The sequence below is a fragment of the Symphodus melops genome, assembly GCF_947650265.1.
Source record: "Symphodus melops genome assembly, chromosome: 13".
Classification (NCBI taxonomy): Eukaryota; Metazoa; Chordata; class Actinopteri; order Labriformes; family Labridae; genus Symphodus; species Symphodus melops.
This window is the reverse complement of record NC_136703.1, coordinates 7,102,245-7,117,163: the sequence shown is the minus strand read 5'-3', so window position 1 is coordinate 7,117,163 and position 14,919 is coordinate 7,102,245. Positions and strand designations below refer to the sequence as shown.

The 14,919-nt window shown below is 39.1% G+C and overlaps 1 protein-coding gene across 1 annotated transcript in view; it reads right to left on the bottom strand.

Moving 5' to 3' along the window:
• nphp4 (nephronophthisis 4) overlaps positions 1 to 14,919 on the bottom strand; it is a 180,980-nt gene that overhangs the window by 21,354 nt on the left and 144,707 nt on the right. The window contains 3 exon segments of the mRNA XM_079360057.1: positions 2,424 to 2,507; positions 4,363 to 4,552; positions 13,431 to 13,654. Of these exon segments, the coding sequence (XP_079216183.1) occupies positions 2,424 to 2,507; positions 4,363 to 4,552; positions 13,431 to 13,654 (498 nt within the window).

Genomic DNA, 14,919 nt, shown 5'->3' with positions numbered 1-14,919 from the left:
TGAACATATTCATGCTATGGATGATTATTTCTCCTTTGGAAATTATACTTACTGTTTACTTGTTGGCTAAAAGGAATCCTTATGTTGAAGTCCACTGAACACTGCAGTGAGATCTCTACTTTTTTTCTTTCAGAAAAAAATAATCAGATGCGATATGAACATAATGAGATAAAAAAAATGTGGAAAGCTGTTTTCAAATGCATTTGTTTGATGAGAAGTTAGCAGTGTAGAACTATCAGGTGTTTTTCAATGTTATTAATGACATACAAGAACAGCTTTTATGACCTTCAGCAGGGTGTTTGGGGGCATTACTAAAATGTGCATAGCCCTCTATTGTGAAAATAAAACAAAAAACAAATTGGTCACTTAAACACATAACGTGGTTCAGTTCTGTTCAGTTCGGTACGGTACGGTAAGCATTTATTAGTACATCCACTTCCACAACTTTAAAGTGGTACCAAAATGATCAATCCTCAGCATCCTATTTTTTTCTCCCCTTTTGTTGGGGGGTGCAAAGCTTGCCGATCTAAAGGGGCAAGCTAGACACACTGCGGTGTGTTGATTGGTTGCAAGAAAAATCACTTCCTGTGTTCCAGCGGTAATAAAAATGAGGACTAACACAAAATGTGCCATGTTTTGGGACTTTTTTGTTTTGCTCTATTTCACTACTTACTGCAGCCTCAGATCACACAGATACACCTGCTGGCAGCTCCACTTTTTAACGGCTTTTCTCCCTCTTATTTAGGAGGGAACTTTAAGACAAGCCGGTCTCTTGTAGTGTGTCCGTACCATCAGCGGAGTGCTTTTGGCCTCCCCACATTCAGAGCATGCAAGCTCATAGAGGGTGGAAGCGGTAGTGAGTGCTTCTTAAATCTACACGAAAAAGCAAGTTATAATTTGTTTCTTTATACCATTATTTTAAGAATTAATAGAGAAAGGTAGCCGGCTGTATTTAAGTAACTAGTTTGGCTGACAGCCTACGCTTATTGAAAGCTCTATATGAGTAATGAACTACAGTCTGAAGTTTACTGCATTTTGGAAACTGACTCACAATCTCAGGATTTGATCTGCCAATCAGCAGCTGTCCAAAATATCAATAGGTCTGATTTGTGGGCCCATGCTGACCTGCATGAGTGGCCCATATCTGGCTCTGATGATGTGGCCAGACTGACAGCGGTGCAAGTTCTGGCATCCTGACAGCTCTGCTGTTGGGGCTTGTCAGTTTTAGCGGGACACAGATTTGATCTGGACCCGACCTCTTTGACCTCTTGACAGGATTTTTGCTCTGAGCAGCAGTGCTGACACTGACACGCAAATACACACACATACTGTAGTCAGACACACACGGGCTTGGCAGACTGGCAAATATTTCATCACCCTGTGCAATGGGAGAGCTTCAGGGTACAGTACTCAACGCGAACAACATGATTATTTTGAGCTACTGCAGGTTAGCCCTCCACCATCTGATATCTTTTTTTAGCAGCATAAATCTGCCAGTAATGTAAGCCTAGATTTAAGCTCACATCTGTAGAGAAAAGGGGCCTTAATTTCAATTTGAAAGGATTCATGAGGAACAGAAGTTAATTTGGCTGACAGCTGTAGCACACAGGGACTGCTGAGGACATTTCGTCAAATGGAGATACAGAGCACATCAACCAATCTTTACACGCAAACAAGCACATTCTCATTGTTACTCCCTGCTCTAAACTTTCATACATATTTTAAACTGTTGGATAATAGCGTAAAATGGAAAAGTAACTCCCGCATAATGCCACGTGTGCATGGTTCATTTAAAGACGATTAGCCAGGCGTGTCAAGCTGTCCTCCAATTAGAGATAGTTTAACTTTTCAGCCTGACATTTGCCAGTTGGAGGAGATAAACAATGTTCAGTAAGATAAAAGTAATTTCTAGCATATAATTTTGCTTGACAATCTTGTCTGGCTCGAGTAACTTTTTAAATAGTTGACACTTCAAAGCGTTCTTTGTGTCTGAGCTGTGACTGTGTGGGAGTGGAGAGGAGGGACGAGGAGGTGCACTGCCACTCTGCCGACAGTTGTCTGGAAATGTGTGCGTGTATTAGAAGTTATACAAGAGAGGTTAACTCTGCTCAGTTCCAATTAAAAAAAAGCTTTTAACTCAATCTTTAAATTAGTTTGGGTTTTCATTGTCTACTCTTCTAAATCCATCAATCATTTTATGCACCCTACGATGTAAAAAATGTTACAAATAGATGATATCAAAGCCCTTTTCATGACAGAAAAAACACATTTGTTCATATGTATCTCAGATCTATACAGTAGCTTGCTGTAATTCTAGCCTCAAGACAAACAACTGAGGGATTGAAAAGCAGAAGAATAAAGCAAGAGATAAATAACGTTCAATACACAGTAGTGAAGCTTACAGTAAGAAGCACATTTTGTACCTTGATAGTCTTGGCAGCAACAATGTTGGACAGATTCTTCCTGGCCATCCGCGAACCTTTGCCCGCAGGTAGAAAGCTCGGTCCCTGTGTGGATTTGATTAGAGACAGAGCCGTTATCAAAATTGACCATCATTCAAAAGCAACATCTGACTGTAGAGAAAATATGATTTGTGCACATCAGGTATGAAATCTGTAAATCATCACAAGATGCATACAGAGAACCAAAGAGCTTAAAACCCCCCATCTCGGCTACATAGGATTAGAGAAAAGAGAAAAAGATTTATGTTCATATTTTCTGGCATCACTTTGTCTATCATGTTGCCTTTATGTGGGTTTCTTTAGAACAGATCAGTTACGGTTAGCAATACTCAACGTGTATAGTTAAAAATATACACATTTCATTTCTTATGAAACACTCCAGCTCCTATCCTCTTGTATTCCTGCCTCCTTTGAACCAACAATTTTTGCACCACTGAAGGCCATTCCATTTTTATCGATTTTCTTGAAATGGAATCTATAGGACGGACTTGTATAATAATCATTCAAAGTTCAAATGCACCGTTATAGGCAGGGCTGGTCATTTTTGAAAACTGGCAGGATTTTGTAAGTAGCATTCCCTCAGTGCTCTGTCTAAACCCACCCACTCACCTCTCTGTGCTCCCTCAAAAAGCAACGCTCTTCACGCACAGTACATGAACGGGCCATTTCTCCAGAAGCGGACCTCTGCTCATTGCTTGCTTTGTGTACAAACTACTTCTTATGTCTCATTCAGCGGTAAGTATTATTTTACTGCTCACAACTGCCAACGACAAACTGACTTGCTTGAGTGTGGTCAGAGGGTCAGAGAATGAGCAGGGAGACAGGGAGGCATGATTGGTTCATTAAGTTGGTACCATGTGGAGAAAATGGTCAACGCTTTTACATCCTACAACTGCAAAAGCTGAACTGCTGATTTTCTTCATTCTTTTTAATGTTATTTTCTGCCAATTTCATCCAAAATCTTAAAACAGTGTATCTGGAAAAAATGACAAACCCTGCCTATTAGTTGAGCTGTGGTTATAACTTGATTAGGCCATTTGATTGGACTACTATCCTTTAAACAAGCACCGAGGAAAGACCAATAATTGGAAACTATGTTTGACTCCCCTATAATAGTTGTTGAAATACCCCCCAGCAGTTAGTTACTGCTGGACCCTCTTCGTTTGACCCATTATGGCACATTCAATCAACAAAGAAACTAGCAAGCGGCCACTGGTTGTCTGTCGAATGGTGAAAACATGCACAGCTTCACAGCTTTGTATGTTTCATACGACACAACACAAAGTGTTTCTCCTAGTCTGACTCATGTCCATGTTGGATTCTCACTCTGGCATTCGCCATGTCAATACCTCGGTCTTGTTTTTTCTTTCCAGCCATTGTCTACAATCTTATGCTGTTCGACTACAAGGTCGAAGCCTGGGGCGGAACTGTAGAGCGTGCAAAGCATACCTAGGCAGTTTGAGGTATATAAAGGCAAGAGTAAATCAATCCCCAACCATATATTCAGGCGTGTCAGTTCTGAAGTCATAGAAAGTTGACTTCTGTTGGACTTAAATGTTTTTCAAAAGTCCAGTTTTAGTCAGACTCACCCATTGATCCAACTTCTTTTTAAATTATGAACATCAACTGACTGACTGACTGACATCTAAAGGGATTGATTCATACAACCTTTATTTCTTTCAATGGAAACTGAAACATGTGTAGACTTCTTCTAAATAATAAGTATGCAAATCTTCCAGGGGTTTAAGCATATTGATGGTGAAACAAATTGGTATTTGTAAAAAGCACAGAATTCTGTAAAGAAAAAATAACAACAAAAAAAACAATGCTAAACATAATTTTAAAAGTTAACCAGTCAAAACTTTCCACCAGAATTCACCTCATGTTTCCTGCACTGTACCTGAATGGCCAAGATGTGGTCACATAGAAAGCTCTGGTATTTCAGAGGAATATGAATGCTCTCTTTTGGCCGGAGGTAAACTCTTGGTCCTGGGGCATCCTCATCCAAGTGAAACATGTTCTCCTCCAGTGGGGTTGGAGTTTTGGTTAGTGCTTTGAAGTAACCCCATTCCTCTGCGTTAGTGAGAACACTGGATGGAAAGATAGATGGACATAGTCAAGATGAAAGGACACCGTTTCTTTTCAAGAGTCCATCAAGGATTAGAGTCAGACTTGAAACAGAGTCAGGGAAAAGGGAAATGTTCTCTTTATCATCCGAAAGAGTAAAAAGATACTAAGTGGATAAAAAGAAATACTAATGTCTTTTCTTTACTTTACTGTCTAACCAGAAGTTTGGTAAACAATATTCCCAGCGGCAGCACAGGAAAGGCCATTGGACTGTTAAAATAGTCTAAAAAGCAAACCACATGGTTTTCAAGTTGATTGTTGATCTTTGTATCAGGAAATCCTAACCTGATGGTGTTGTCAGTGGGATTAGCACTCTGATGTCTGAATATCTACAGAGAATACTTTTTGGTAAACTGCTGTGAAGTTTTTGAGATATTTAGCCGTCTGTTTTTGGATGGTATATCCAGCTGGCATTACTGTTCTTAAAAGAGCAACAATGTTTAAAGGAATTTAGACTAATTCTGTAGAGCTCGTATTACACATTTGCAAAGTTTGGTGTCAAGGGAGAGCGTTCCAAAAAAAAAGGGAATGGATGAATGAATTAATGCATTGGCAAAGATATTCTGACTTAAAACTCACTGTGATCAGCTTTACTGGTCATGAAACAGACTCAAATTAATACTGATGCATCTGTGTGACCTACAAAAGTGAAGAAGTTTGAGTATAAGTAGTTTTTTATTGTGTTACAACATAAACACAGCTTCCATCCAGTCAGTGTCTGATGAGGAGATATAGAGCAGATTCCCGAAAGAGCACATGATTACATATTCAGCAAATGCTCTATGGGCTGAGATTTTTCTTTCGAGACTTCTTCACAGGCATGTAGATAAAAGGATCAGCATAGAGGTGTACAGCATTGACCTCAGGGGTCTCCAAAGCTAAAACAAAATTGAAAGTTACACATGGTTTCCTGAAGTTAATTAAGTGGGTCAAGCGCCACTATCACTGTGTACTATTCTCCCCATGCTTCAACTGTTATGTTAGACCTTACCTGCTCGGAAACACCTTTGTTCTTCAAACCTCATACCTTTGTTAGTAACAAAGGTAGTTAGTAACAAAGCCGTTAGTAACAAAACTGTAGATTCTGGTCTCAGTAGATTCATAACTTTCCAGTAAACTTGCTTTTCGTTAATTGAATTCACTTCCTCCAATCAATGTGGGCTGACTTTTTTTTTTAAATGAATCTCAAAAGAGATATGACTTCTGATCACCTCCTGTACTTTAGAGACCTTATTTAAGTAATCCAAAATGCCAATCTCTGCCCTGGGTGCTTTTTATTGTGAAATGAGGCTTGACCTACATGAATGTACTTCATCTTAGTGAAGACAGTATTGATAAATCAAAAACGTTTCTATTATTTGAAGATTTTCAATACAGAGAAATGTGTCAAATTAGGTCAACAATGTGTCTTGAGAACAAATCTGCTAATGAGGCAAAAATCTTTTTTCTTTCTTTTTTTCTTTTTCTTTTTACAGTTTTTGATAACAACGGATGGTTAACTTTAACCTCAGTTAATTATTAACAGAATGAGAGATTAACAGTTAACTTTTTTTGATTAACTGTGCTCACCCCTGGCTTTTTTGACTGAACATAATTGAGAAGGGAATCAATACTTCTCTTTGAATTGTGAAAATGGGGATGAATGAAAAAGGAACTACTAATGCCAGACAGGCATACACAACAACACAATTCCTTTTAGAACTGATTCCAATACTGACCTTCTATTCTTACAAACCAAGCAATGTTCAAGTGTGGCAAATGGTCAACAATCGAAGTAAGCTAATTCCACGGTTGAGCAGTTATCACACAAACACAGAACCTTCTTTGACAATTGCCGGTTTCAAAAAACTACATTAAGGTCAGTTACCCCTTCTGCCTCTTCCATTCAATCCACTGCAAATTGATTTCCAGGGAGAATGCAAAGAAACATAGAACAGATTACTACAGAGGGAGGTCTTGTTTGCACTACTTCGTTTTCACGCACAAATACATAAATGGAGATGCCCCTTTACATCAAAGGCTCCAAGCCGCATGGCTTTAAGAGTGGAATTTCTCTCTCAACAAGATAACAACAGTTTATGATCTTTACTGCGCCCCACTTCACTTACATTAAGGTTCAAGGCAGCAGCCAATTCCATGAAACTTATTTTCAGATTTTTTTCTGGGAGAATATTTTTTTTGCCTTTGGCTTATCAAGACAACAAAGAGCCTATGATTTTGTTTCATCTGAGCCCGAATAAAAAAACAAGGGTTGATTCATTTTTACAGAAAGAAAACAAAACAACGTAGGAAGTGAACAGAACAAACAGAATGGGGCATGTAGGGGGAAAAAAACCAGTACAGAACAAAATGAAGATGATTAAAAAGATATCAAGAGAAAAGCGTGAACGTATGCAGAGTTGAGAAAGCTCAGAGGAGAAGCCAGATAATGAGAGGGAGAAACTGGGAAGAGAGAGACAGCAGCAACATGAACAGAAGCTGTGCAAAGCTGGAGTCTGCTATCTCCTTGATAGGCAGCAGTCACAGCTCACATCATGCTCTGTGAGGCCAAGTGTAAAGGTAGCCGCGTGTACAGAGAATGCCAACAGGTCAAAAATATTTCCTTTGTGTAAAGAGAACAATGACTGAATTTTCAGGCTGAGGGTCAGACTGTTTTTGTCTGTAGAACACGGAGCTAACCCGAGGCTTTTCTAGTGTTTAAAAAAAAATCCCTTGTCAGGTATTTGTTGAAATATTTACAAGACAGTAACAGCAGAGTTGCCTCAGTGCACTGACCAAAGTATGCTTCATGCAATCCAGGATAACAGAGGTGATGGAGGCAGGTTTGTGTCGAACTTCTGTAACAATTTAAAGACTTACTATGAAATAATACTAATACATCTTTACTGTCTGTCTCCATCCATCTCTCTCCTTCTTCCTCTTTCTCTATTTTCAGGTTCAATCAAGCAGATAGCTGTTTAGCAATGATTGTGGTTCTGTCGGATTTTTCTACCTGCTGAAAACAGGTTTTTCTTCACCGTTTTTTCCACAACATTTCAAAGGGCTCGCTCAAGGTGGACCTGTGCTGAGCCTCTTTTAAATGACAACAAAGAGTATGTTCTAGACCTGCTCTTGTGTAAAGCCTTCTGAGACACATTTTGTTACAAATCGGCACTACAGAAATAGAAACTCGGTCACTTTGACTACCATGAAGGAGACAGTCGAGACCAGGGGTGTCAGACTCCAGTCCTGGAGGGCCGGCTTCCTCAGACTGTTAGATGTCTCCTTGCTTCAACCATCTGAATTTAATGAAGTCATTATCAGGCTTCTGCAGAGCTTGATGACAACACGTTGGTTTAAAGTGTGTTGGAGCAGGAAGACATCTAAAAGTCACAGGTATCTGGCCCTTGAGGACTGGAGTTTGACACCCCTGGTCTCGACCTTCTTAAAATGTGCTCCTTTATAGGAAAAATTAATTGATTGTTACTTGACGTGATCTTCCACATCTATCTCAGTCACCTGTATATGACCTGTGGTCTGACAAAAGACACACGTTTCCTTGTGCCACTCCACATGCACAAGCTGGCCTTCAAATTAAACCATGTGAAACGGTAACATGAACCAAGAGCTGTATAAGAGAACATATAGGACAAAGCACAAACAAAACAACGTTTAATGTTGTAAAAGCCGTCTTGCAAAACCAGAACGGGATCAAAATGGTGGTCAAAAATATTTTGTATTCTATTGATGAAATACGCCGCCTGTACTAGGAAGTAGATTTCTTTTTGATATCAAGGTAACAGTGGATCACTTCTGGAGCTGGTTATGTTAGAGATTAGAGATGAAACCTGTAAAAGAACCACCTACTGACTTATCAATTCTCCTGATCCCAGAGCTCAGTGAGTGGATCAAGAGGGGAGGAGTCTTCAGAGACCAGCAAAACCCCTTTGGCTTTGCTGGATGTTTTTCTTTCTCCATGTGACAGATATTTTTAATATGTTTGTGCACAGGCATAGTCCTACCACATAGATTGATTGAAGCATCGAACTGTCTTATTTGTACTTCAAGAGTGAATTTGACAGCTTTCTGTCATATCTCAAAAAAAAAAAAAAAAAAATATTAAATCAGTTTTTCTTTGCACTTTGACATAGCTTATGTTGCAGCTGAAAGATAAAGCTCCCTCTGAAATAGCTCAACATTATCATGAGCGTGTGGAAGTTTCCTGTCAGCATGCTCACAAATCAGCTTTTTCTACTTTAAAGTTCTGCTTCAAATTCCAAAATGTCAAATTGACACAGTCTTTCAAGTCTCAGTCTCTTGGCTCTTACACTAATATTTCAAGGGGGGATATTTTACGCCAATGTTACATTATTGGACAGAGGTGGAATAGTGAGCCGAGGTTTATCAACCCCTGATCCATCAGGGGCATAAGGAAGAGAGACAGTGGGAAGGACTGTGTAGGGGAAGCCTGTGGCAGTGTGTAACGTTGGAGTCTGCAGGGTGGAACAGCACTGTTGGTGAATGTTTGAGTGTGTATGTGAAGGTCCTGCTGAGTGTTAATACGCCATTCATCCCGTGCTTCTGCAACGCCGTAATGCAATATGAAATCACACACTGGGACACCAGTCTTATGCCATTGCAAATGCAATTTAAATGGTAAATGGACTTGAGCTTAAATAGTGCTTTTCTAGTCTTCTATTAACAAGGGTACATATTGATGGCAGAACTTCATTACACCACTGCTGCAGTCTATAAAGGGCTTCTGTAACTTTTCCCTGGTCAAATTCTGTCTCTGGTGGTTGGGGGCTGGAGGGGTCGGCCTTGGTGATCCCTGCAGGAGTATCAGGACTCTTACTGTTGCTATATTTTCCATCCCTGAGGATAAACTCAAGCCTTCTTCGTCCCAAGCACCTTTACCAGCAAAAGTTACCGAGACATCAACGCCAGATCCAGTCAGTGAAAGTTAAGGCTTCTTGGCCATTTCTTGATGCCTTTCTTGGATGTCTTGCCAAAGTGGGTCTGAAAGGTTTTACAGTTTATACTCAAATGGAACAAAAATTAATTAGAACCTTAAAAAAAATCTCTATTCTCGTTACCACTGTAGCAATCTTACAGCCTGTCCTAAGAGCACACAATGCAAGCGAGTATTAGCAACAAAATCAGCCTGATTCTAGCCTGTTGTGATTTGAGTCATCAGCTCATTTAAAGTGCTACACATCCATTTGTCCACCTTCAGTACAAAAGCACTAGATGTTTTATTGTTTGCAAGGGGAAACTGAAATGTTCCGAGGGAAGAATTAAATATTTAACACATGCAGAGTGGACAGTGAGCGTGCTGTCATGCATATGCTTGATGTGATGTCTGAAGCTTGCATGCTGTTGGACACGGTGTCAGGCTGCAGTGGTTTAAAAGTACTACTTTTTCTCTCAAGATGAGGGCGTTCAGTTCAGGTTTGGGTGAAGAAGTATGAAATTTGTTCGACAAACTTTGCAGGCAATTAGGCACAACAGGCTTAAACTCCCTAAACAGAGCCCAGACCAGCATTTTAAACAAGTACAGTATCGAGTGCAGTACATCCCTCTAATGTTACGATTAAATCCCGGGAAATACTATTTTTTCAAATTAATAAAATGTATAATATAATTTCACAATGAGCCATTCTTTTAGTAAATGTTTATGTCTCTGGCTCACTGTCGAGCTGACAGAAGCTTTAGTGTGATGTGTCATGCTGCCTCTTCAGGAATGAAATAAATAAACTTACAGGGTGCTGGGATGATGAAAGGACAGATGCAGGGATTGATGACTTTCAATTATATCTGCGAGGCTTGGTGGCCGGGGCTAATGCCATAATGATTCATCCATGGCGCACTCCAGCCTTTGTTGATCAACATGATGTATGCTAATCCAAAGCAAAGGCATGAGCAGAATCCATAACTAAGGATCCATGTGGAGGGATTAACAACAACGCTAACATAAGGAAACAAACACAAAAGCGGTTACCAAGAAGGGGTGATTCAGGAAACGTAAGCCTAAAGGCTGCTGCATGTGGATTAAAGGGGGTATTTAGCATCTCACCAGCATGTGCATGTTTCTGACAAGGACAATTATTTCGCCGCTGGAAGAGCTAGAAGCTTCCCTGTTAATAATCCTTGTATACATGTGAACAACAGAGTGAAATGTAGCACCATAGTGCCAGGAGGGGGTTAAAAGTCTTGAACATATTCAAAGTTTAACCTACGTATTGTGTTAATACATACTGTACATAGAAATAAAAGTAGAGCCTTTTTCAAAGTTGTTTCTTCAATTTAAATGTTAAAGTTCAAATATTATGCTCCTTTTCATCAAGTTTATATAAGTTTCAGAGGGACCCAAACATGTCTGTAGATCATGCCTACAAACTTCCCTATTTCAGTTCTGCTCAGAACAGGATGTTTCTGTCTGTGGCTTTAAATGCAAATGAGCTGTGACTGACAACACCCCTCTCTGGAAGGGGATGTGGCACACATTAAAATCCACAAGTTGTTGAATGACCTACAAACATACAACGTCTTAAAAAGACAGGCTTTGAATACTGTAAGAATCTGACAACCTGAATTAAACATACAATAACAAACACGCAAGCTTCTGGACTTTTCCATGTTGATGTTTCATACTTCTTTCAGTTTTACTTTTTGTATGATGGACGATTTTTGCAAAGCAATGTTGCATCACGATAGTAGAGGTGCTAAAAGATTCACTTTAGCATCAACATATCTTCTGTGAAAAGTATTTACTTTGAGCTGTTAGAATCTTGTTTGTGTTCTCATGTTGTTTACTGGTGTACTTTCACTGCAATACGAGAACAAACGTAGCTTTCCTGAGCTTAAAACACAACAGGAACTTTCCTTAAACCTGCCGTTAAGAGTTTTAGCAATTTATGAACTGCCTAAAATCAGTACTGATGCCTTTTTAAAATAAAAGCAAACAACACTTAAAGGAAAACAGATGTTAATTTTCCACAAGTTATTCCTAATGGTCAAGAGAAAGTGCTTTTCAAGTCTTCTGATGAAGAACTTTCTCACCTCCCCATTCACACACTGATGGAAGTGATTGTTATTTAATTAACAATCAGAAGTTAGTAATCCAAAGCAGTGAGAGCAACTTAGTGGCAAGTGTCTTGCCAAAGGACACACCGGACATGTGACTGCAGGAACCCTCCACTGCTAGACATCACTGGGAATTCTTTATCCACTATTTGTCAGCTCACAAAGTTTTAGTAAGGCACGAGCTGGAGTTAACCTATTCCAAACAGAAGAAAACAACCTATCAGGCTTGGGTTCAGAATGAAACAAGTCAAAAACACAGAAGGGAAAGTCTGAAATGGAGCATGTTTAAAAAAAACAAGAAGGAACAACCGGCAAATTATAAAAAATCAAGATTAGAATATCAGTTTCCTTCCTCTGTAACAAAGTGTTTTATTCACGCACTGAACTCTCAGAGGGAGAAGAAAAATCCATAAACTGTAGTGTGTTGGGAAGGTTACTGCATGACCTGGGCACAAAGTAGGATAAATCTGCTTCATCAAGTCCTAAGTTCACCATGAGTAACTTTTAGAGCAGTTATCTAATGCAGAAAATCATCAAAACAGCTGTATGATAGCTATATCAGATTAAACTGGGAATTTCCCACGTATGGCTTCGTAGAGAAAAACAATATTTTCTCCTTAGGTTTGGAGAAGGTCAGGAGTGATTAAAAAGGTATAGGGCTGAATCACAGTGGTTGAGTCATACACTGAACCAGAGCAGGTAACGAAGAGGAGCTAAAGAATATCCCTTAAGTGTAAAACACTTAAGTTTATAGACTTTTTTGCTTAATAAAGGCAGGGCATGTGTCTGTGATAAAACACAAGTATACCCTCAGGTTACTACAGACAAAATGGGAGAAAAAGAGTTGCTGGAATGGATGTTTCAATCATAATAGGAAGTGCTATGCAAGCATATTTTGAGTTATTTTCAGATATTGGGTTGCAATGACAAGAGGCAAATTCTTACTATTAATATTTACATAGAGACATACCTCAAACAGAATGAACGCTTTCTAGTCAGAACTAGTCACCCCATCACAAAAGTTGTCTCAATGCACAATGAGTTTGTGTTATATCTGACAAATCTTTCAACATCCCTCCCATCAGTCAACAATATGAATAACAGCTTTGGCAAGGATTCTGTTTACTCCGTGAACTGGTGGCAGGCCAGGATTCGGGCTGTAAGCTCTGACTGTGATGCTGAAGTTAGAGATCTAAAATGATAAGCTCCTTTTACCCAGCTAAAAAACAAACAAACACATACTCCCTCACATTTTTGAGTTTGTTCTTTAATATATCTGTTTTTGTCAAGTCAAATACTATTATGTCTGTGTCATTAATAAAATGTACGATACAAACTAAATGATGAGGATTAAAAGATTAGGATGGATTATTTTACGCTGTCCACCAAAATATTGGCCAAAAACGAAATGTAAAGAAAACACTTGTGTTGAATGGACTCCCATAAGGACAAATAGGACTATAATGGTAAATCTTCTTTTTACGTAAATATTGGATCCTACACAGTTTGCTGCTTGTCTTTACTCTAAAAGTTTAATTGGTTTGTTTTTTCAATAAATTAGTAATCGATGGTCAAAACTGCAATACATGAGGAACCATCTATATCTATAACTTGTAAGAACCGTCCAATTTTGAAAATGATACACCTGTCTAACACATAGTAGTTTTCACAGATTTACCTTTTACAACCTAGACAAATAATCCCACTGAACACATAGTTTAGACCTCACTCCAACCTAAGGTCAACTCAAGGTTTCACAAAAAAGTCAAGTCTTACCTGAGCTCAGGGTCGTCAATGTGGATGGTAACAGTCTGAGGTACATTAAAGGGATTCTTAAGGACAAACTCCATGTACTCAGCAGATCCCAGGCTTGCATAGAGCAGGTGATGAGTGGTGATAGCCTGGCAAAGCATGTTGGTGATGCCCTCTGCCTTACTGCGATCTTCACTGGGTTTGACATGGTGATGTTCTCTGGCCAACAGGGATTCCTTTTTCTGATCCTAGAACAGAACACCCAAGAACAAAGGTATGAGACACTCCAGTGTTACATCAGAAAACACATTATAATGAACTTCTGTAACACTTGTCAATAACAGCCTTTGCTGGCATGTTCCCTCTCTATACCTTGACAAAAAGCTTTAGATGTATTTTAATGTTAAACTGCCTTGACATACTTATCGTGTAGTTTTCTCTGATATGTGTAAATTCTTTTCACTTTGAGTAAAGAAAATGTCAGATTATAAAGCAATGGCCTTGCAGTTAGAGAAAGCATTATCCATCTGCCGTAATTAAAAAATATTTTCATTCTCAAAGCAGGGATGAAGAGAATGGTAGCTCTTTTAGTCCAAACATCTGTTCGTGTAGCTAAAGGTTGATCTTTTGAGTAGAAGTATGATAAGCATTTCTGTCAGAAAGACCAAAAAGACCTAACCTGATAATTCTCAATACAGAGAAAAGGTTTTCATTTTGATGATAAAGAGATCAGGGACAATATAGAGAGAAAGAGGAAAACGAGAAGATGACCTCCAAGGAGGTTACAAAAGATAGAAGCCTCAGAAAGAGTTCCAACTGCTTTCATTTTGTTTAAATGTCCCATGTTATTCAATATACACTTTACACTCAAGTTTTTCTAACACTAATATGTGTTACAAGTATGTTTACACACCATCCAATTAAGGGAAAAGTCCATCCTAACCGTCTTTGGCCTGTTCCACTTTTCATAAAATATGTGCTCAAACTGGCCATGGGGAGATTTTCTCTGTGACATCATAAAGGGCAGTAACCCTTCCCCCAGGTGGGTGACACTCCCACAGCTCTGTTTGTTCTGCCCTCTGTGTATGCCCTTTCACTGTTTCCATCTGGGCATTGTGAAACAAGCCCAAGCCAACCAAGCCTTTCCATTGGTGAGTGGTCGGACACAGCTCACTTGTATGTAAAGCTACAGACACAGAAAATGCCTGTTCTGTGCAGGGCTGAAATAGAGTGGTTCATATGCTTGGTCAAATACAGGATCAGAGTGGATATATGGATGGAAACTTTACAGATATGTTTTAGGGAGCTCTTAAACATATTTAAACTTGTTGAAATGGAGAATAATATGTGACCTTTAACTATACATCCACAATAACCGTCATCCTTTTAACTCTAAGTGCACTTATTTGTACCATCTTTTCCTGTACTTTATGCCATTATACATGTTTTTGTAAACTAAAAAGAGCCCCAATCATAGCATCTGTTGTACATCAAAAATGTAATAATGCAGACT